At 38.6% G+C, this 25,083-nt stretch overlaps 1 protein-coding gene across 1 annotated transcript in view; it reads left to right on the top strand.

Annotated features, from left to right (window-relative positions):
• FBN2 (fibrillin 2) overlaps positions 1-25,083 on the top strand; it is a gene marked incomplete at both ends in the record, with an annotated part of 188,032 nt that overhangs the window by 47,462 nt on the left and 115,487 nt on the right. The window contains 2 exons of the mRNA XM_080919750.1: positions 5,127-5,324; positions 12,277-12,402. Coding sequence (XP_080775876.1) covers positions 5,127-5,324; positions 12,277-12,402 — 324 coding nt within the window. The remainder of the gene's footprint in view (positions 1-5,126; positions 5,325-12,276; positions 12,403-25,083) is intronic.

Genomic DNA, 25,083 nt, shown 5'->3' with positions numbered 1-25,083 from the left:
CACGACTTGCTCAGCTTGCTTTCCCTGTTCATCTTTGCTAGTTAGCCTTTTCAGTTCATCTTGTAACATTTCAATTCCCCTAACTCTCACCTTCCTGAATGATCGTTTTCCCTCTGGACTTTGTAATACAAATGGCTGCCGCACATCCTTCACCACTGTATTGAAACCTCTGTGACTCTTTTATGCCTTTTGTACAATATCTAAGTTAAATGGCATTTATTTCTCTTAACTCACTTTTTTCTCGTTCCTGCTGATGTGAACTGACGACGTTCTAGGAAGAATTAACCTCCAAGTCTGTGTTATAGACAGTGCCCCTCCCTTGTTTCTTTGTTTCCCATCTTAGAATTTATCTTTGCTTCTCTATCTTACAAATAAAGAGAATACTGGCCCACTGCCTCCTTCAAGGTAGTCTTTCTCTCTTGCTAGTAATAGAAAGTTTTCTCTTTTTATTTTCATTTTAATCTTAGAATTCAAACACCTAAGACCTGTGAACTGTCACCTTTTTATTGGTTTTAGTCTCCCTTGAGTATGGATAAATATTTTGTGAGCATATATCATTTTCCCCTGAAATATAATCAAGACTACTTTGCTTTACATTTTTCTTAGACACCATAAAGAATGTGTGCTGTTAATTAGAGCTGCAAATGAACTACTTTTCACGTTTTTCCTTTATATCTTTCTTCCCCTCAGTAACCCAGGTCAAAATTCTTGTTTGTCTCTTCAAACCTTTATTTCAAAAGTGGCTGTAATCTTCTGCTTAATCCTATTTAGCTTTTGATCTACATTACATGGGGAGTAATTCTTTAAGTAAGTTCATTGATTTTACTTAGGATCACATACTTAACGTACAAAGGCCATAAATCTAGGAGCACATCTTTGGTAGCCTTCATTTTTACAGAGAGAGCACTAGAAATGATGGGAATTTTGTTTGTACCATTGGCCAAGACCTAATGATCATTCTGCCTCCCCATCTCTAACACATCTTTTGATGTCAGCGTCAAGAGAAAAAAAAGCAGTCCTATGCCAAGTACACATCCCACTGATGTATTAAATAATGTCTATGTTAGAGCTAAAATGCACTGCAGCTGTGGTCACTAAAGTTACTACTCATCTATCATAGAAGCAAATCTTTAGTGTTTACCTCAGGTACCAAGAGGTCGTGACTCCTGATGGCAGAGATCAAATGGAGACTTAGTCTTTGGGGAAAAAAATCAAAATGAAAGTGAAATATCTAATTATTTTCCATAAATAACATTTATTTTAAACATATGTCCATGCACATACATTGTGTGGCATTTTAAAGTTCAGGAACACAAACTATACTCACATTGAGACACTTGAGTTTTTTAGGCAGCCATTCTCCCCATCCATTTGTAGAACCCTTTCTGATTTTGTTATGCTGACATCTTACCACTCAAACACTAGCTCCCCACCCATATCTCTTGGTTTCCAACAACAACCACCAACAGAATTTCTGCTGTTATCAGTTATGCTGTTAGAAGTTATTCTGTCGTCTCATGTGAGCGAGGTCACATTGCTTCTGTCCTCTTGTGACTGGCCTACTTCAGTCTACGCGCCTGCACCCCCTCCTCTTGTGAGGGTAAATGATACTCGTTTGTACAAACTTACCACATTGTACTGTTCATTCATCTGTCACTGGGTGGTTCCTACCATTTAAAGGTAGGATTTAAAAATGCTGGCCGGAGCATTAATATAATACCAATTGATAAACATTGAGTGTTGAGATATTAACAAACAGGTATTAGTAGCCATTTTAAGAGAATTTCAAGTAGTCTTCGGTTTTCTCTTATACCGTAGCTGGAATACTACTCTACCTGTTAGCTACTTGTCATGTTACAAGTTTGTGACTTTTGACTGATGCCTTCCATAAGTGTATACCTTAAAGGGCCATATAACACTCATGTCTTACAAACTAATAGACTCAAAGCTATGCGTATTATGTACAAACATAAGAAACTTGAAAAACATGGAGTTCACCATCATCTAGTTCATGGTTTCCAGTATGAGGTTTGTGTGTCCTTTGGTGAAGAAGGTCTCCAACCCAAAGAGAAAGCAAATGGTTACCCCCATAACCATAGTGCCCCTACGACATACCTTACTTACATAGGTACTTAGATCATAATATTCACAGGTAAGTAAGACCATTGATCCCTCCTCACACTCGGTAGCCTGCGTAGCATCTTCTGGCACCATGGAAACCAGCAGAGAGGGAGGACATTTCCAGCTCAGTCCTAGTTATTTTCTGCATTCCTCACATCCAAGATGAATAGCGTCTTTAGTAGTAGATTGTTCTCATCTACCTCTGGTAGACAACCAAAAAAAAAAAAAAAAAAAATGTCAAGAGCTTGTATTGTTTTGGAGCCCCTGGGGCCTCCTTGACTGACAACTCAGAGGTACCCCACCTGTATCATTGGGGTTTTAATAAACCATACCTTCTAGGAACAGCTTACTTTTGCTCTATAAGGTAACTTTTGTTAACCCACTCTTAATATATATAAATTTTAAAATTTGATTATGAGATCCTAGGTATATATAAGGCTCTTATTTACCCAATGTGTTTTAATTAAATCCCTCTCTCACCTCCTCTACATGTCCTCTGTCATGATACATGCTTGCATTTCTGTATCTTAGCCCCCTCCATTATGCTCTAGAGTGTTTTCCCCACTCATCCAAGGATAAGTCCCATATTCATATTCAAGCCTATGATGTTATCTATTTATATTAATTGTCATAAAAATGCAAACTCATAGTGATGGAATTAGCAGTTTTCTGGGACTGGGCTGGGAACAGCCCTATGGGGTGCTGGGGGAGTAGCAATAACATTCCAAAATTGAGCTGTGATAGTAGTTGTTCATTTCAATTAATGTGTATTAATTGAATACTCATCTCATTGTGTATTTTAAACAGAGAGATTTATGACACGTAATCTGTACCTAAGTTGTTCGGAGAGGAAAGAAATGCAAGAGGCCTTCCAATTGTTTTATGAGTTTGCTAATTGCCCTAATATGCAAATTCGTGAAATAAAGAGAAGATGCTGGAGTTAGATGGAGGGATGGGTCTCCTCACCGCCTGATTTTCTTGAGGATATTGGAGAAAAACCCCACAGGCTTCTTTCCTAGGGATCTGAAAACACTAAAGAATTTGAAAATATGTATTTATGCATGCATCTTGTGAAGTCATAATTCTACCGCCATTTGGAAAAAAATGGAGTTTTTCTACATGTTCAGAACTTGATATAATTGAAAACCACAAATCCAATATTTAAAATGGCAAAATATGGGTTTTATGAAGACTTTAAAAAGTTATGATCTGGCAAATGCTCATTAATGAGGTCGGTATATCTTGCCATATACATAAAGGAATTTACTTCAAGAATGTAGTTTGCAGCCAGTACATCTGCTGTTCTTAAGAGGGATTAAAACGAGCTCTTTTTTTTCTGTGGAAGTTAAACTGCAAGCATATAAAAACCTTAATCCAGCTTGTGCCAAAATACCTGCTCTAGATTTTGTTTCATTATGTTGAATTTAATTATCTTCACATTAGCTTGAATACACCGAACTTTCAAACTCACTGAACTTTCAAAATATCCATTTCTTACTTATGAAGAAGCCTCATTTTTCATTAAACACTTTGTATGTGGTTTTGAGTTTTGTTTGATCATTTGCAGCCTTTATCTGCTATTTAACATTATATATGTCATTCTGAATCCCATTTTACCTGTTGATTTTCACAGTAGAAAATTTCTCATAAAAGTCATGCCACTAATGTTTGCAATGAAAGCCCAAGACATCTTGTGTTTCTCCAAGACTTAGTCAAGGATGCAATGCAGTCTTTCTAAAAAAGGAGAACTCCTTTGTACGTGTTCCTCTAATGTGTTCAGGGCCAATGGGAGTCATTACATTGGTCTGTCATTAGGAAACAAATTTTTCCCTCGTTTTTCACATCTTGCAAATCAGCATCAGTAACACTCCAAGGGTGTCCATTGGCAATTCAGTTCTGTCTACAAGAATGTTTACTGGTTGCTTAGAATTTTTACCAAAGTAAATTTACAACATAAAGAAAGTAGGCTAGAACTACCCAGAGCCAGCCTTTGAGCCGCCTGCAGTCTGATTCAGCTCGTGAGCTTTGCAGTGCATGTGGAGTTCTTGAACATTTCATTAAATACACTGCATCTCGATCAGTCAGTCTTAAAGGCTGACTACAGAATGACACCAGGAGAGCTTGGCCTTACACTTTGATGGGTAGGGATGACATGAAAGTCCTCATAGGAAGGTCATAGGGGCTCCTGCACATATCCCGTCATGCGTTTACTCAGACGTTGCTCATCTTCTATACCAGTGCAGGGCAATGGTCATCTGGTAGAGAACAAAGAGGGTATAACATTCACTTGCCTGTAAAGACTCATCAGGGTCAGTTGAGCTTTCTACACTCTTGATCACTTAGTCTGAAAAGAAAACATTTTCTAGGTAAGAAGGAGTAATACTTAATGCTAATACCATCAGAGACCTGGTGAGGCATTTGAATGAATACTAAGAATCAGGATTAAAGTAGGGGGATCCTCGGAAGAAAAACTTCTTTATCCGAACATTTCCAGGTGGCATGTTGGATTTAGCATAGTTAGAACCTTTAATTTTTAAGAAAAGTCCAAAATTAAAAGTTTTTTTTTTTTGTGAAATGTCCAGTTTTTCACAGTGCTGGCTACTAATTCCAATTCTTTAAAATGATCCAAGCCAAGACAGCATATCTGTGTGCCATGAACCAGTCATTTGCAATGCCCAGTGCACAATCCACTGTGGTCTCTTCATACATGGCTCATGATTGGAAACTTCCTTATAGAAGCTGGGGCAGGGAGGATGGGAGAGGAGGGAACTGGGAAAGGGAGTAACATTTGAAATGTAAATACATAAAATGTCCAATAAACAAAAGGAAAAAATGGAAACTTATAAATTTTCTAAATGAAACTCAACTGCTCTTCTGTCCTTAGACATGTTGCTCAGAAGGAAGAGTTTCTGGCTTCTGCACATGGGGTCTAAGAGGGTCTAAGTGAGGGTCTAAGGTTGGTGTGCAACCATAAAAGCCATTTTCCTCTGCCATTCTCATTCCAGATTACAGGACAGGCCCGTGTTTTACTCAAGTCAACAATCAGATGTGCCAGGGGCAGCTGACAGGCATCGTCTGCACGAAGACGCTGTGCTGCGCCACCATTGGGCGAGCCTGGGGTCATCCTTGTGAGATGTGTCCAGCCCAGCCTCAGCCCTGCCGCCGGGGCTTCATCCCCAACATCCGCACCGGAGCATGTCAAGGTGAGTCAGCAGTGTTTGGGATCAGCAAACCTGAAACCATGAACACAGTACCCATTGCCCAGTAGCTCCTGCTCGGAGGTCTGATGAGAGGTGGGTTATATTTACATTTACAGTTTAGTTACCAGTGAGAAGTTTCTACTCTTCACATTAATGGAGAGGAAGGAGAGGAAGTGGAGGAGGAGGAAGTGCAGGAGGAGGAGGAAGTGGAGGAAGAGGAGGAAGTGCAGGAGGAGGAGAAAGAGGAGGAAGAACTCTTAAAACTACCACTTAAAATGTATAATGCAATGAGGGCTAGCTGCTCTGTCTCTATCCAGATGGCATAGGGTTAGGGTTAGTTATTTCTTTTAGGTTTTAGTCAACCGACTACTTTACATTGTATGAGATGTAATCCATCTTTTGAACTTGGAAATACTCTTTCTAGTAAGTTGTTGAGTGGGAATTGAGAGGCCTTTTGTATTATTGATAGAAATGGTATTGCTTCTGGAATTACAATAACTTATTTGAAGTAAATCACGGGCAAGGTTAAGTAGTGTCAGAAGCAAACATGACATTAGCTCACTGAGTAGATGTCATGGTGTGGTAAGCAGAGCAGTGTCTCCTCTGTCAAAATTACAGCTGAAGGCATGCATGTAGCCTTAGCTCAATTAACCAATAAACCATGGCTAGTCTACACAGTTTGGTCAATTATCCATGATAGAAGCATCCAAGCATTTTTGCCAGTTTTATACTGTAGGATATAGGGATAGTACCCTAAGCTGAAAAGAGAAAAAACAAAATCCAAAATTTCAAAATGTTTCCCAAACCAAGAACAGTTTGAGTACTGACCCCATGCTATGAATAAAAAATTCCCATTGTGACATCATGTGATAAGACTTTGTATCAAAATGCAGGAAAATCAGGCTGTAGAAATGGCTCAGCAGTTAGGGAATTAGAGGAACTAAATGTGGTTCCATGAGCTTACCTTAGGAGGCTCACACTGCCTGTATGAGTGCCAGGGAATCCTAACCTTCATGCACCCATTTGGAAGATACACAGCAGCATGCACATAAAAATGAAGAAAAATGCAAGTCTTTATCAAAAATGCACAGAACCATTAAAATACGGAGTGAACATTACCTTGAGGCTCTTTGTGGAGTATGGGAATTATAATAAACTTTGTGGTAGGAATTGTACCTCATCTGCAAGACATCCCCTGTGGGTGCTGATCATCTAAACCCTGAAAGCAACTTTATCAGGGCATTCATTAAGTCAATTAGTGATTAAACTGCTGTTAATTAACCACAGACTAATCACAGTCATTTTCAAAGGAGAGCTACAGGGGCCATGAGTGGACAACAGTACAACTCCACATGTAAAACCACTGGCTGCTCATCCAGAGAACCCAGGTTCAGTTCCCAGCACCCACATGGCAACTCACAACTGTTTGCAACTCCTTTTCCAGGAGATCTGACTTCATCACACATGAAAGCAAAGCACCAATGTTTATAAAATCAGAATGTTGGTAAAGGTTTCTAATCCTGCACCAAAACATTATGACCAAGAACCAAGTTGGGGAGGAAAAGGTTTATTCAGCTTACACTTCCACATTGCTGTTCATCACCAAAGGAATTTAGGACTGGAACTCAAGCAGGTTAGGAGGCAGGAGCTGATACAGAGGCTATGGACAGATGTTACTTACTGGCTTGCTTCCCTTGTCTTGCTCAGCTTGCTTTCTTGTAGAACCCAGATCTACCATCCTAGGAAGCTCCACCCAGATGGGCAGGGCCCTTCCACCTTGAAGAAAATGCCTTACAGCTGGATATCATGAAGGCATTTCCTCAATGGAGGCTCCTTTCTCTGTGATAACTCCAGCTTGTGTCAAGTTGACACAAAACCAGCCAGTACAAAAAATAAATAAATTAAAAAAATAGTTGACTTAAATTCTTTCACTAATAGTCGTGAACTTCATATTCTGTGCAAACAGGTATTTGCAAACATATGCTATTTTCTTATGACCTGTGTGCTCATCTAAACACAAGCATACATTTTAATTAGAAACATTACTTTATTTAAGACTAATACCTGACTTTTTGTCTGTTATGGTTGTAAATAAATGTGTCCATTTCAAATATTTAGTTACATTAAGCTATAAGTAATAAAATTATTAATCTATGTCACTGATAGCAAAGTATTGGGCTTTTAAATGTCTCTCTGCCTGTCCCAAAACTTGAAAATAGGTGATAAAATTTATTTATTTATTAAATTCTAGTTATTGGTTAAAAGGAGATTTGGTTATTATCTTGATTAGTGTAAATTAGTAAAGATAGTTGTAGGTAACACACATTTATCTTGGCCCTCTACACAGACCAAAGTAATCACATAATTAACAATAAACAACTAATAAACGCCAATCTTAAACAAACATCTGTCATAAACAATGCAAATACTATACAATCCAAAACATGACTTAAAAGTCAGTCACAGAAAAACTCTGTTAAAGTCTAATCGCCAGCTCCAGCCTACCAGCCTTGCAGAAGTACTAAGAGGATGCTTCCTAAGAACAACTCACAGTCTGAGTAAAATTCTGAAAGGATATTTAGGTTCAGGGATGAACACAGCGAGTTGGGAAGCCATTTGTACAGGGCTTCTAAACAGCTAGCACCTAGACATTTTTTATGGGCACCATCATCTTGAATGCTGTTCAATTTGTGTTTGTCTGAACCTACTGAGAGCAAGATCCAGGGTTCCTAATGTCCCGCTGAAGAGGAACCCAGTCTCCTGAGACAATCCTGGACCTCAGGTCATCACAGGAACAGATGTTGGCAGGAAAAGAAATGTAATAGTAAAATGGGGGCTAAGAGAGGAAGAACTTAAGGAAAAGGCATCTGTCCATCTGAGCCAACTGAGCCATCTTCCCAGCAAGCACTTGGCCAACTGAGCCATCTCACAGCCCCCCCCCTTCTTTGCTTTTTAAAATAAGGAAATCCCCCACCTTGATTTTCATTTTTCTCGAATAACTCATATAACAAAACACAGTGCATCCAATGTTTTTCGACCATCAATCTTTCAGAGGATAACCTGCTCACCCTTGTTTGTACTTGGATGCGATTTCCTTAGTTGCTATGGAGAGAGAATTGAGTATGGGGGCTGAATGCAGAAGACAAGAAATGACCTTGAACACAAGTGGCTCCAGAAGTTTGAGTAACACCTGACAGAGGCTGTGGGAAGGTGTAAGAATGGGAAACACACAGGTGATGATGATGATGATGGCAATGATGATGATGATGATGATGGTGATGGTGATGATGACGGTGATGGTGATGGTGATGATAGTAAAATAGTAATAGTAACACTGGGGCTGGATATACAGTTCAGCAAGTAACAATACTGTCTGCTCCTTAGAATCAAGATTCTGTTCCCAGCACCTATCTGAAACTCCAGTTCTAGGGGAGACAGTGCTCTCTGCTGATCTTAGTGGGCACTGCATAAACATGGTGCACATTGGTGCAGGCAAAACACTCGTAAAAAAATGAATTGAGCCTATTTGATGACAGAAAAAGTTAAACATTATTAAATATAATTGTTTTCTTGTCCTTGGTCCCTATGCCTATAAATGAGCCCTCTTTAATGTCTATACCACTGACTGCATTTTTCCATATAGGGGCATGAACTTAAAATGCTCCACTGAACGGTATTTTTTTATAATGAATTTGTTCTTTTAGGAAAAGTCTTTGGAAAAGTTGGAGAATATATTTTCGTAAGCAGTAATTAATATAGCTTTATTGCACTGTTTATAACCTTAATTTGCTAATCCGATGGACTATATCAATTAATATTTTAATCTACTTTTGGGAAAAATCTTTAAGTTCCTGAGATAAACTGACTCTGGTCCTGTTACGTTGACTTTTGTTATATATTACTAAGTTTGACTCACAAAAAGTTTGTGTGTTTCAGAGAGAGATTATCTATTCTTTTTATTCATGTATTTCTTTTGGTAATGTCTTCGTCTGGCTTTGATGCCGGGGTTATGTTTTCCTAGTGACATCAACAGGACATTGTCCACTTTTGTGCTGTAAGAATTGGAATGAAATTTCTGTCATCATTCTTTTTAAGTCTTTAATAAGCTTCAGTGGTGCATACACTGAAGCATGAGGTGTTTCTGTATAAATATATCAAACTGTGCATGAAATTACTTTGACATGTACTTTATTCTTTCTTTCTTGCTTGCTTTTGTATATTGGATTCTCTATCTGCATGTACACGTGCATACAAGAGCAGCCACTGAGCCATCTCTCCAGCCTTGTTCTTTATTTATATCTCTTTGTTTTCTAGTGAGTATAAGCATTTGTAACTTTCAAGAGACTTGTATATTTCACTTTAATTGGTGAATTTCTATCATTCCCTCTTTATATCTTTTTTCATCTTTTTTGACTATTTGGTGATATGTCAATTACATTACTAAGTTTTTCTCATATCTGTAATTAATATTGGCAAAATACATCAATTTTACTTATATTTCCAGAAGGCTAGATTTTAGAGAAATTACCTCTTTGGATTTTTGTTTTTTTTGTTTTGTTGTCTTTTTTGTTTTTATTTCATTTTGGTTTCTGGTCTTTGGTTTTATTATATTCTCTTACCTCTATTCAATTCACATTTACTTAGTGCTTTTAAAAATTGGGAATGTGAGAACTTAGATCATTGGGCATGGAATTTACTCTTTGTAATATAAACATCTACTGCTCTGCTAGGTAATAGTTTAGATGTAACTCACAAGCTTTATTAAATATATTTTCATTATTTAATTAAAATGTGTTTAGGTTTTTATTTCTCATTTGATCCATGCATTATTACAGAATATATTATTAAATATCTGAGCTTTGTTCTAGATCCTTTTCATTTCTGCTTTTAGTTTAACTCTTGTTCTTACATAGCTTATTTTCTATGGTTTACACACATACACACACACACACACACATACATACACACAAAAACACACCTGTAAGTCTGGGGATGGAACCCGCAATCTTTTGCATGCAAAGTACTCTACCAATCAGAGTTGTGAATGCAATCCCTCCTTCATATATGTAATTCTATGTAATAAGGCCTTCTACATGACCTCACAGTGTGTAGTTCACTAATGTGGGCGTTCTGTGTGCATTTGAGAAGTTTGTGCATCAGCTGAAGTTTGTGATGGGTACAGATGGAGGAGAAGCTTGGGTATAAAACCATATCCAGTGGGATTTTCAGTATATTTGCTTTAATTACAAAAAAACACGTGTGGCAATGATTGTTCTAATTGGAGATGTATTGTCTTCATTTCTAATTCTGCATGCTGAAGTTCTGTTGGCTCTGGGTGTTTAATGTCTCACAGGACTTGTACATGATTAGCATTTTTTGTTTCTTCTCAATGAACTCGACTTTAGAAGATGTCACTTTTTTAATCCTCAGTGGCCTTTCTCATGGCAAGCGCTTGCATTTGCTGAAGCAGACTTCTCGAGAGCAGAAATTGTCTAATTTACCTTTGGTTTCTTCCTTTTTTAAATTGTCAAAGTGTCATTCTTGTGAATGATATAAAATTGGGACCTGGTGTTTCAAACTAAAATATTACAATTTCAGCCCTTAAATTTGATTGCCACACCCTTTAAATTTTGTGTAAATGTGAACAGTATCATGGTGAAATCTGTATTTCACTATCTTCTGTTTGTTTTGCTTACCTTTCTATACTTCCCCTCTCCTGCGTCCACTGGGTTGACTATGCTTGCATCGGCTTTCATTTCTGGAGGACTGTTAGCTGTGCTTTCACTTGTTTTATTGTGTTATCTATCCATATTTAACTACCCGAAGTGTGTTTTCAAATATGAACAACCCATTTTTATAGTGTGGTAACTTTATGTTCCTATTTTTTAATCTTCTCTTCTAATTTATATTGTTAACTTTTTTATTACAAACTACAGAATTCATTAGTCTTACTATTTTTAATTGCAGTCAACAATTAACTTTTAAGCCTATAAAAATAAGAGAAACACATCCTATAGAGTTCAGCGCAGTATTTCTAGTGTCTTTTATTTGGGGTTAAGGTTATGAGATCCATCTCATTTTTAACTGAAGAGATTCATTTGACATTATTTTATTAATGAAGTTGACATTACTTCATTAATGTCACTATGACATTAAAGAGTTCACATTTGTTCCTAAATAGATGAAATCAATACACAATATAAGAATCAAGAAGACCATGGCCAGCTAAAACTGAGGTTTTAAGTGAGAGGTCACTAACCCCAGTACAATACTGTTTAAGGGATATAAATCCATAACTTTCAAACAAGAAAATAGAAACTAATAATCCTAGTAATAAGTAATCAAAGTAATGAAAGCTAGATAAAGTACTGTATTTTTACAATTGTCACGTCAGGGAGAGGTAAGAGAACAGTAAGTAGCAAAAGGTGAGGGAGTTTTAGCAGAAAACGGGAAAGACGGAGTGTTTATGAGCTATGGAAGTGGGTAGGGACTGCTGAAGGCAATCCGAGGAACATAGAGTGCTCTTCATTGATAGTAGGGTTCATAGTAGGTATATGTATGCCCTATACAATATGTCTGCCCTAGGCCTATAGCAAAGAGATAAAGAGGCTTTGAATCCTCAAGGTCCATAGTCAATGGGCTTCATAAGGAAGCACACTGGGGACACTCACTTTATTCCAAGAAGATAGACATGAACTCAGTTCCAAAACCAGGGAGCACACAGTAGGAGCATACAGTAGGAACAGATTATTCAAAGCACAGCACAGGTGGGTCTCCAGCAGGCATCTTTCTCCAGAGGAAAATGTCATGGTCAAGCTGATAACAAGCATGCGGGGAGGGTCCGCTTTCCTCATCCTGTTGTCTTGAGAATATTTTTCCCTTGTACATAAAAGAAACTAATTGATGTGGTCTGGAAGTCAATTTTGTTTATGTTTAAAATGTCTTTTCTTTGCAGATGTTGATGAATGCCAGGCAATTCCAGGATTGTGCCAGGGGGGAAACTGTATCAACACAGTGGGCTCTTTTGAATGCAGATGCCCTGCTGGTCACAAGCAGAGTGAAACCACACAGAAATGTGAAGGTAAGAGTGTGTGGGGTGCAAGCCTGGCACGGGGGTGTAAGCCTGGCGCAGGGGCATAAGCCTGGTGTGGGGGTGTAAGCCTGGTGCATCTGGAATGGTTAAAACTAATGACCATAATCACAATTCTTTATCTTAATATGAAAATGAAGGTGTAGCCCATAGCATTCGGAGTTAGGAACATATGTTGTAGCCTTAAAGGATTTGACCTGAACAAAGGCAAGTTCATCTGATTGATCTCAATAGCTACAAGGCAGGGGAGTCATTTAACCTCTGATAATTTTCATTTCATCTGTGAATGTGTTTCAAGAAGAGTAAATCTATTGTCCTAACTTATCTGTGAACAAAGTCTATGTCATTATTATAACCTTAAGAAATTTCTAAATGCATATAGCTTCAAGGATCATATACATGTAGAATGCTTTGTAGCATTACTGAAACTTTTTCAGTCATTAACCTACTTTAATCAATTTATTTTATTACAGGAAAATTTTAGTGTGTATGTGTGTGTGTGTGTGAGTGTGTGTGTGTGTGTATGCTCCTGTGTGTGAGTGTGTGTATGTGTGTATACTCCTGTGTGTGAGTGTGTATGTGTGAGTGTGTGTGTGATTGCTCCTGTGTGTGAATGTGTATGCTCCTGTGTGTGAGTGTGTGTATGTGTATACTCCTGTGTGTGAGTGTATATGTGTGACTGTGTGTGTGATTGCTCCTGTGTGTGAATATGTATGCTCCTGTGTGTGAGTGTGTGTGTGTGTGTGTGAGTGTGTATGTATGAGTGTGTGTGTTTGCTCCCGTTGTGAGTGTGTGTATGTGTGTATGCTCCCGTGTGTGAGTTTGTATGTATGTTCCTGTGTGTGCGTATTTGTGTATGTTCCTGTGTGTGAGTGTGTGTATGTGTGTGTGTTAAGGAGTAGCATACACATGCTTTGGTGTATATTTGCTGTGGTATGTGTGGGTAGGTTAGCTTCAGGTGTCTGTCCTCACCTTCTGTCTTATTGAAAACAAGTCTCTTAGAAGGTCCTATCTCTACCGTCTATCTGCACAGGGGTTACAGAAAAGCTACTACATCAGCTTTTAGACTGATTCTGACGATCTGAACTTAGGTTCTCATGATTGTACAACAGGCCTTTTATCCACTGAGCCACCATAGCCCAAAGGTAGTTTCTAAAGACAGTACCATATAAATTATTCTAGTTGGCTGCCATTTATAACAATCAGCCATTTGTTATCTTATGCTGATCAGTTATAAAGCAGTGAAAAATCTAGTATTTAATTGTACAAGGCCAATGGGAGTCTAAGCACTGTTAGGAAATAGGAGATAATGTGTGGGCATTGAGGCATACACTAGCAAGGATTCACCACTGGGTAGCATTGGCCTCTATTTTCCATGTTCCTCTGCTTATTTACGGTCAGTCTGAACTCATCTTTACTGTCTGACCATTCAGTACCGAATAATTTAATTACAGGATAATTTCATGTTCCTCATAACAGGAAGGTGAGAAAGAAGGATGCCGTCGGTTATCTTAAGGAACAAGTAAGCTTTCTCTGACAGGTTTTATAATATCTAAGTGGCTTGCGATCCTTCAATAAAATATCATTATCAGCCTATTTGCAGTGAAAAGGTTGAGAAAAACTCTAGCACAATGAAGGAAACTGAATTCTGAATTAGCACAGAAAGTGAATCAAACATTGGATGGTTGAAGAACGGGAGCTGCTGCTCCAAACTCCTCCTGGGGTTTTGGAGGAGTTTATACTATTGCTTTTTTGTCCCCCCCTCTACTTTTAACTTCTAGAATGAACGCCAAGCTCTATGCAAGCAGGAGGGAAGAAAAGCCGGCCTTTGACTGTAGGTGAGAAGGCACAGCCACCGACTGACTCTAGTGGTTGTGACATTTCAGTTAGACACGAAACAATGAGTTTCTTCTTAGTCAAAAATGGAAGAAGTCTTTTCTTCATCACATTTCATCAAAAGAGCTTACAGAGCCAAGGCAAAGCTCAGGGGGAGACAGGGCCACTCTTTATTCTTGCTCTCCTCGTTCGTTGGGAATGGGAGTTATTGATAGAACATAGTCACCACCCGGAGCCCTGAATCCAGTCATGTCTTGGCTTACTTCCTGCCCAGGCAGCCAACTCCATGTAAGCACTGCCCAACAAGAATTATATGATTTAGTATTTGTGATTTGTGGGAAGGGAGGAATTGGAACAAGGGCTAATTAAGGCTCAAAATTTAGAGGCCCTGTGAAAGCTTTACTTGTTTATAAAGTGCATTTATTTAGATGTCTTAAAAGTAGCTATTATCAATTTTCTTTGGGTAATACCATTCCTGTATGCAAAAGAGCAAGCAGTACTTATATAAAATTATTTAATTCAATCGGTATCAAAATGTACCTTGAAATACCAGAGCTATGGCTATAGCCAATGTCAGGTTTTGAAGCGTACCCATGTATAGTTTAGTATAGTGTTGTCATAAGTTTAAATTTGGTAAATGTTCTCTTGTCGATCAAACTGTATGTGTTTAATTTTCAATGTTAAAAAATGTAAAGTTGAGTACTCGTGGATTTACTTTTGAATCATCCCCTTTCTGTTTTTTCTGCATGAAGTCTCGTGCTTTTGACCACGTAGAAGAAACCTCTTACTTTTTAAGTTTCTCTGTCTACTCAAAACTAAGAGGGCACAGCATCCTTGGGTCTGAGTCACTGGGGAGATGGTATTCCTACTAAGAAACTGTAGCTCAAGGATGGTGGTTTTCAGTAGCTGTGATGTGGCTACTGCTTTCAAATGCTTGAATAAGATTCCGAAGGACAGAAATTCTTCCTTCTCCACTGCTGTGCTCCACATCTGAGACATTTATAATATAGATAGCAGATTCCTTACCAGTGTTGATAAGCAAAGTCCAAAGTTTGTATAATGGTGATCAGTTTGATCTGAGTTCATGTCCGAAAACTAGGTGAACTGTGAAATCAGGATAAGACTGTCTTTGGAAAGAGGAAATTCATCAAAGCACTTTTTTTTTAAATTGGACTAGTTCTCATTTCCCTTTAAAAGTACACGATTGTTTGTTTGTTTGTTTGGAGACTGTATGTCATCATGTAGCCCTGGCTGCCTACAACTCACTATGTAGCCCAGGCTGACTTTAAACTTGTAACAATCTTCTTGCCTCTACTTCCAGAGTCTGGATTTATGGGACTGTACCGCCATGCCTACCTCCATTTTTAAAAATAAATGATTTCATGTTTTTGTTGTATGTGACACTCTAAGTCCAAGTAGGACAGTAAATGTGGTGTGTTACTTTTCCCTCCTGTGTCACTGTCCCTTTAGGTTGACCTACGGTTCTGAGATTAGGGAACCTTTGCTCTCTTTGAAGTAGAAAGATGTCTCTGATCACTTATCAGAATGTCATCCTTCCCCATCGTAAAAGGCTTGATCTCCTAAATTATGCGTTTATGCATGAATAGCTTCTGTCGTAACTCAAGGAGAGAACAGAGCCCATCTGTTTAATGTTTGAAACCTGTGCCTTGGTGCCTTCATGGAGGCTGTTGTGTTATATAGCTGGTCTGGTAGGCTCTGCTAAAGGATAGGCCTCTCCTCTCATGCTCCATATAGGAGACTACTCAAGCCCTAAATGCTCAGCCTAAGTCTGGAAGTAGTATATAGCTAAATTTGTTCATGTGGGTGTAAAGATCATCTCCTCCTTCTCTTTGGTTAGGGATCCAGTTCCATAAAATTCCTCAGGATGCCAACTGCAACCGTGTCTTACTTCTCCTGAGCCAGCTTGCTTCTAAAATCTAATGTCCTAGTTCCGCCAGACAGCAGGCAAACAATTCTTCAGAGGGGTACATGATCCCTTCGTATCCAAAGGGGAAGTTGGCTCAGCCACTTATCTCACTCAGACATTAACTAAAATAAATATCGTTAATTAATATATAGTATATAATTAATATAACAATTAATATAAATATCCATGACAACGAGGCACTGAGGGCTAAGTACTTTCGTGCAACATGATGCTGCTACACCATTGGGCTGCCCAGCTTTCTTCTTTCCCCAGACACATTATGTTGGTTTGCCTTGCCCTGCACATGAGTAGAGAGACAAGTGGGTGCCGGTGTCCTTGCTTGCCCTCTCTTTCCCTCTATACCTTCTCTAAGATGTCTGAGCCATTTATTCTGTCTGGTTGTGTTGTGCAGGTAGGAGTGCAGCATCGAAATGTTTTCTTCTAGTGACTTTATGTGTCAGATGCTTGTTCTAAACTATTCTGAAGAGTGATTTGCCATGGTCTACTTATGACAGCATTTTGTTATTTGGGGTCTGAAGAGAACAGATGTGTCTGCTTATGCTTGTGAAACTCCCAGTATATGTTGGCATGGTGTCTTTGCTGCTATTACAACTCTGCTATAATAAACCTGGGGAGAGAAATTCTTCATAACAGGATGAACATTATTTGCTTTACTCAGATTCCCAAAAGTAAATTAATTTTAAAAATAAATAATAAATGCTCCACCTGTTTTTCAGAGGGAAACCCATATAAGTACTGGTTAGTGAGGGAAGACAGTTGTTAGCAAGGGCCAACAACAAAAACTCAGAGGTCAGCAGTTCAAAAATAATAAACCCAGCATCTCTTAAATCCTTTGGAAAGCTTAGAACTTGGAAGTTGAAATGGATATATTCCCTCTGTTGAAGAAGAAAGTTGGCACTGCCATATCCAAACCTATTTCTCCATCCCATAATAAATAATACCCCACCCCTCTGGTACCTCTTTCACTAAGGTTTAAGTAGCTTTGTTATATTTTTCATGCCTGAGTTTGCCAGCAGACTATATCTAGCAATAATAATCTCTGATTTTGCCATGAACTTACTACGACCTTTGGAGCTACTGAGCAAAGAAGATAACTCAGTTTACAGAGGTTTTTGTATTGGATAATCACAACCTAGGGGAAAGCGACTGATACTAATCTACTTCACAGCTAAAAAGACCCCCTGTGGGAGGGCCTGGGGACTCATGCCAGGTAAAGAAGACAAAGGGACATTACTGAGATCCAGCAAGTCTGCCTTCATGTTCACAAGAAGCTTTGCCATATTGTTGATAATGGTAGATGTTTGTAACCTGGAGCTCCAGATGGGTCACCATCCCATCTCTTTATCAGACTGGGCATCTGAAGCATGTCACACATGTAGTGTCCATGTGCTTTTTGGGAAACTGGTTCACAAGACCTACTTCCTTAGGATGCTTGCTTACTTCTCTCTGAAATGTGTTCTGCTGCCTCCCTGAATCTGGCTATTCAGCTGGTGGGTTTTCTGTCACATTCTATATTCATTAAAATGTGATTAATTCTGTGCCATTGCACCAAGCTAATACAGTCACCAAGACAGTAGATTTTAGTAGATCTAGGAACGCAAGAGCCCAGAGTAAGGGGGTAGAAGTGAAATAATAATAATAATAATAATAATAATAATAATAATAATAATAATAATAATAATAATTTCCTTGTTCATGGAAGGAATCAATAGCAGTACTCTACAGAAGTAGTTCTAAAGTAGGAATGTCCTCAACAATTATCTCTAAAGTAGCTCTGTGCTCAACAAACCGTTTTAAAGTAGGGATGTGTTCAGCAAATAGTTCTAAAGTAAGAATGTGCTCAACAAATAATCCCAAAGTAGAAATGTGCTCAACAAACAGTTCTAAAGTAGGGACGTGCTCAGTAAATAGTCCTAAAGTAGGAATATGCTCAACAAATAGTCCCAAACTAAGAATGTGCTCAACAAATAGTTCTAAAGTAGGGATGTGCTCAACAAACAGTTCTGAAGTAGGGATGTGCTCAACTGTTCCTATGGAAGAATAAGATGAAAACTTGAAGGTCGAGCATGAGAGGATACGGTGACAATGGCTTTCATCCCAACACTGGGAAGACAGAGAAGCTAGCCCTTCTGAACCCTAAACATGACAGAAATCTAAAATATTGACTACAGCCTTTGTGTCATCATCTTTCTGGTCTAAGAAGCAGAACCCAAGGATTTTATTTTTAATCAGTAACTATCTCTGAAGGATTCTCCCCAAAGGCTGAGAACTCTCAAACCCTCAAAGACAGTTGTTTTTGTTTGCTCGCTTTGTTTTTATACATCTCTGGCTTCTTTGTCTCCATATGAGATGACTTATGTTCCGACGAGATGTGAGGAGTGAGTAGGAGAGGGAGGAAGGAAATGGGCTACAGGAGAGATCTGGTGGAATCACACGTCACTCCAGCACACTGACCAAGAGGTGACTGTTTTCCCTTTCTTTTAATTGGTTGTCAGGGACCTAGCATTCACCAAAGACATTCAACAGAAACTCCAGTAAGACAACACATGTATAATATGTAATTACTAAGGAAGATGACTGAGTACGTAACGAATGGTGTTGAGAAAACTGGATATTAAATTTGAAAAAGACTGGATTAGACCATCATTCCTTGTACCAGTTGTTCTCGGTCTTCCTAATACTAACGAGAGCAGGAGCACTCAGTGCTGAATTCCTAAAACGTCACTAAGTCCAAATGGTTACAGTACATTTATCCTTGGAATTTCCTGGCTTTCATGTTTAAGTTTTTAATCCAACCTTAAAGGCAGACTTTCCATTCATCTTCTCTGCATCGGGACTTTCAAGGAAATTGTGAAAGGTGAGAAATGGGAGAAAAGAAGACTGAGAGTCTGCTGGAATGGTTCTGGGGCTGAGTGCTCACTAAGCATGAGTTTGGTCCCCAGAGTTGGAAGTAGAAATAAAAACCAGGAACGGTGTCAAAAAAAAACAATTTAACAGGACCCCACCCCACTGTTAGAGGCACAGTCTTACAGATGAGCAGCTTCTACCCTGCTGAATCTTCAGCATTTTAAAATAATAAATAATAATTGGTTTGATCTATCCTGAAGTCCATGTTCTAAATGTAATATCATTTCCTGTGTATCTTCAGTTTGGGTTAGCAAAGGATAACAAAATATTTTCAGCCCAAATAAAATAATTGAAGGTGTGTGTGTGCAGTTAATTGGTGTTGGCAAATGGCTGTGCTCTCCAACAAAAGAAAAAATTTGGAATATAGATCAAAAACTAAAGTTCATGTTGTCTGATTATGTTATCAATAGCCTTTATGTATTAAGTGGAAATCATTTTCAGAGTATTGTCACAATGCTATAAACATCATGGTGGCATTGTCTCTTGCTGCTAATACTTCATGCCTGAGTTACTCCAAAACAGTGTCTAGGAAGATGAAGCACTGAGTTCAGGCAACAGGGAGCCATTTATGGTATTGCTCAAAAGAAACCTTTTATAAAACACTATTGTGAACACAAAACTGTTTAAAAAGTTCCACTAGGGTCCATTTAAACTAATGTACAAAGAGCATTTCAACTGACAGCAATAGAAAAGGGGTATCAAGAAATTAGATAGATAGATAGATAGATAGATAGATAGATAGATAGATAGATAGATAGATAGATAGAAAGATGGGTAGGTGGACGGATAGATGGATGGATGGATGGATGGATGGATGGATGGATAGATAGACAGACAGACACACAGAAAGATAGACAGATGTTTGCTGATACACAGAAACAGATTTATAGAGATTAATCTATTAATATATAGATAGATTGATAGAGATACAGATGTGTAGATCTAAAAATAGATAATAATAGTAGGTGATGATGATAGATAGTTGATAGATGATAGATACATTGGATAGATAGATGATTGATAGATAGATAGATGATAGATACATAGATAGATACATAAATAGATAGATAGTAGGTTTATAGATGACTGACTCTCAGTCACCTCTAACCATACTGTTTCCTGTAGACTTCCTTTTGTAGGTAGATTGTCCTCAAAGCTGGTGTGTTGCACCTACTCGAAGCTGCTCCTTGCCTATGGATGGATGCCTTTTCTCTTGTGACATTCTGTTTGTTCTTTCCAGGGCCTAGTAGCATTTTCATTAGTGTGTTGACTCAAAATTGTAGGAGCTGAACATTCAGCAGTCATCAGAAATCAAGTTGCCAGAGACACTGTCTAATGCTCAAACTCTTGGTCTCCTCTCAGTGATGGTTAAAAACACAGGCTAGAACGCCAGGGCTGGAAGGTGGGAGTAGGTGGGTGGGTGAGTGAACACCCTCATAGAAGCAGAGGGAGGGGAACTGGGATAGGGAGTTTCTGGAGTGGAAACTGGGGATCAGGATAGCATTTGAAATGTAAAAAAAATAAAATATCCAATTAGCAATAAAAACCACAGACTCTTAATTTAAAAGTGGCAGCTTTTAAATAAAGCAAGCTAGAAAGAGGAAGGCAGCTTCTGTAGCAGCAGAAAACTTGAAAAGTGTGTTGTTGAACTGTTGAGTTGTTTTTAGGCCTTTACTGTAGGGCTTAGGCCAAACCTTTTTCTTCTTGCTGCTACTGTGATCTCCTTCCTATACCTTAGAACTTCCATCCCACTGATTTTCCTCTATCCTGGTGACCCCATCCTCCTAGACTTTTGGCTGACAATCACTCTCCAGCCTTTAACTCTTTCACTGTAACTGAGAGTTAATGAAGAGACCATGGGTTTCCTCCTCAAATGCCATTTTGTCTTTCTTTCCTGGTTTACTCATTCCAGCTTGCTAATGAAGCTTGTTGTGCCTTCCTCTTGCCCTTCCTTCTTATGTTCTTATGTTCGTGGGATTCTTGACATGAACGATTCCTTTTCTCCCTCAGTCTTGATTTCATCAGCTGAGGCTTGATGACCTCTGCTACCCTGTCTGCATTTATTAACTCTGCCCTGTCTTATTCACCAGCACCTGCAGCCCTTTATCAACAATGAACCTTTGTTTAGCTTCTCACTCACTTTCCAAGATCCAGCTGCCCCAACTTTGCTCTGAAACAGAAACAACAAAGTGTTCTTGGTCTTTGTCTTTACCTTTTTCGTTTCATCTTCTACATAAATTACCTCAACTCACAGGAAAGCACATTCCTCATTCAATGGGCTCCCTTCAAAGTCTGCATCTCACTATTTCTTACCTGGAAAACACTTCTTGTTGCTCTATAGGTGAAGGATTTGTCATAATCTTTAAGGTCCTCCATCAAACACTGTGACTTCCAAGTATTCATTCTGAGTGTCAAAATGTAATTGAGTTGGGATTCTGTTGTAACAAAGGGTAGTGTTTCAGGGCAATGAGGATTCCTGTGCTTTCCCTGAGATCCATCTTCTTAGCAGATTACAAATTCCCGCTATTTACAGACCATGAATAATTAGTTCTCAGTATGTGACAAGTCAAAGGCTTTCAATCTGCAGTAACTTCTTAAATCTGTAAATGAGCATCATGTGTCTAATTGATACCTCATTGTCTAAAGAATTATAAGGCTTTTTAAAAGTATCATTTTAACAATTGTTTTATTCCAAACAAATCCCTTGAAATATTCTACCTTTTAAGGAAAATCAGCATCAAGAAGCTAAAGAGTCTCTGTGTGTTTAAACACCCATTTCATTCAACTCTTTTCCACAACACATAGATGTTGTATTAATAACTAAAACTAATATCTATGAGTTAGAGTGGAAAGTTCAACAATGATCATTTAGAAGTGATACAACTGTGTTTCCTGACTTCCTATATGTTTTTACTCTATGGGGAAAACTCACAGGATTCTGGGGATTGTAGTTTTCAAATGTCTCATAAATAAGTTAAGAGAAAATAATCTTATGCTAGCCCTCTGGCTGGTCTTGAGAAATTAATGCAGTCATCTTTTATTGTTATAATGTCAGTGTAGTAAGTGTCATTTCATTCTACACAGACACATTTAGAAAGCTGAATTTAGTATAGAATGGCATGAAACAAAATGTCAAAGACTTCTCAAAGATCAACTAAGAATCCTGGTAGAATTTCTCTTAGCAAGACAGGAATGTAATTTGCAAAAACATTAATTTGAAAAAAAAAAGCTTGGTTATTTAAAATCTGGAAACAAGAAAATGGGGTCCCGTGTAAAATAACTATGCTTCATTGTCCGTGGCAGATCTTCCGCAGAAAAATTTTCGGAGATTTCAGAAGTAGGCTGATAAAATGCAAACAGAGTCTATTGATACAATAAGAACCCAAACCGGCTCCAGGTAACAAGGGAAGGCCCGGTTACTAATCAGAATAAAGAGATGTATGAGCAGTAGGTCCAGAGGTGCACAGGCGGGTCAGCAGAAGCAATTGAATAGGTTGCACCAACAATGAGATTTAGCTGAGGAATAGCAGGGAGTTCTGTGCCTGTATACCCTTGATTCACACAACAGGTCAGTAGTTGAAGGGGTCATTGACGTCATCATCGTAGTGGTGAATATCTTTTGTGGTAAGTATTAGATAATGGTGGTTACCAGTTCCCACATTTTCTCGCTTAGTGCGGAGCCGTGTGGTCCACAGAGTAGGATCGGTATGCCCGGAGTGCTTCTCTGCCACGCCATTTTTACACTGTCCCCTTGGCGAGTTGTTACCATGCCTGACACACACATTTAGTTCTGTGGGCCGCTTCAGTGTGGCATCATGCCACACTAGCCCCAGGTACTCTACAGCTGCCCTCTCCAGGCTGTCTCTCTGCCACCCAGAAACTCTGCTCAAATTGCCTGAAGCCCGGTAAAATCAAAGCTCCAGAAACTTGTAATTTATCAGTCAGATTTATATGTTAAATTCTCAATCCACAATACATCAACGCAATAAACTTACAACTAGTTGACAAAGATATAAACTGCCCACCTAGATAAGACAAATTGACCTATAGAAACCCTTAGAAATATTCATATCTACCTATCACCAATTAGGAACACCTGAATCTAAATCACCCTTCTCCAGCTCCATCTTGATTCTCCCTTCTTCTTCTTCTTCTTCTTCTTCTTCTTCTTCTTCTTCTTCTTCTTCTTCTTCTTCTTCTTCTTCTTCTTCTTCTTCTTCTTCTCTGTTGAATTACAAAAACATTGGCTCCCACCCCACTCTCTACTGTCCAATCATGTATCACATTGGCCTGACTAGTGTCAATCCTCACTTGGATATAGACTTCAACCCATAAGTTTAATGATTCCCTCTCATGAGTCCACTGTACCAAATAAACTCTTGACCCTGGTCTTCCTGATATGGTTTTAATGTGTTCCTATGGCCCAGCAGGCTCTGTTTACCATGACATATTAATAAGATGACAGGAATAAGTCATGTATCAGTCTGTACTGCATGGGTTGGTGCTGATGGGTGGTAGAGTGTGTGAACATACCTGTACTCACAGGGATTTCCCATCCTTCAGATGTAGTCAAAAGCTGATTGTGAGATGGAATGTTTTAGAATAAGGCAAAAACTGAAAACCACTGTTTACACCATGAAAAGTTTAGAGCAGGACACAGCCTGGTCTTCACAAAGTGAATAATATGTCTGTATTATAGATGATGTCCTGAGCAGCCAAGATACCATCAAATGTAAGAAGATAGCCCCTAATGAGCCTGAAGAATCTTCTTAAAAACGTTATTAGAGCTGGTAAACTGGTTTATCATTGCAGCAGCTCAATATTAATATACAAAACAAATTTTGTATACATTGACAATGAGCATTCTGAAATTGAAGTTAAGAGAATCCCATTAATAATAAGATCAAAAGAATGAAAAGCTTTGAAAAAAATTTAAAAGGAATAAAAAATTAGCATAGTGTAAGCTATAAATATTGTTGAAGTAAAGTCCAAATAAATGGAAATATATTCTACTTTTATAAATTGGAAGGCTTAATATTGCCAAAGTGTAAGGAGAAGCCAAAGAGTAGCCCATCCCAGTGACACACCTCCTCCTAGAAGACCATACCTCCTAATCTTTCCCAAGTAGTTTCCCTTACTGGGTACCAAGTATTCCAACATATGAGACTATAGAGGCTAGTCTCACTCACAGCATCACAAAACTCAATAATAAAATGCCATTTTAAGTAGGCAAAGGAATTAAATAAATTTTTCTTTAAAGATGAGACACAAAAGGCCTAGAAGCACAAAATGAAAACATTAACAAGATGTTATTAGGAAAATGCACACCCCACTGCAGTTTGATTAAAAAAAAAAAAACTATCCTAAAAATAACTCTTCCCAAAATACCTGCAAAGCTGTGAGAAACTGGGGTTCTATAGACTGTTAGTGGGACTGTAAAGTATCCCTGCCCTTTGAAGACATTTCGTCGTCACAACTCCTTAGCCTTCACATCTATGGCAGGTTTGTGTCCACCGGCACCAAAATGTAAACCACCCAGACATCCACAATGGATGAGAGGCTGCACCAGGTATCCATTGACCCCCAAGGAGCAAACTATGGAAACACACCACAGCATGGAACAGCTTTGCAAACGTCACGCCTCATGGAAGCATCTTGTGACTAGAGACCACATACTTTATGATCTCATTCGCACCAGCTGTGCAGAATAGCCCGTTGCGTAGCGACAGAGTCTAGATTCATGGTTTCCCGAGGCGTACAAGAGGCTATGGAGAATGATTAATAGTGGCGAATTAGTTGGGGGTTTGCAAAGGTGTCATAATGTTAGGCTGCAGTGATGGTTTCGCGGTCCTGCACTATATTAAAAGTAACACAGTAGAATTTAGTGAGCTGCATGTGTGAACTGTACAGTACCGGAGTTGTTTCTTAGTTAAGCCCATACGTGACTCAGTGCAGTTCATTATGTTGTGCTCTCAAAATCT

This window comes from Micromys minutus (assembly GCF_963924665.1).
Source record: "Micromys minutus genome assembly, chromosome: 8".
NCBI classification, from domain to species: Eukaryota; Metazoa; Chordata; class Mammalia; order Rodentia; family Muridae; genus Micromys; species Micromys minutus.
The sequence above is the reverse complement of the archived record's forward strand: the minus strand, read 5'-3'. Positions and strand labels throughout refer to the sequence as shown.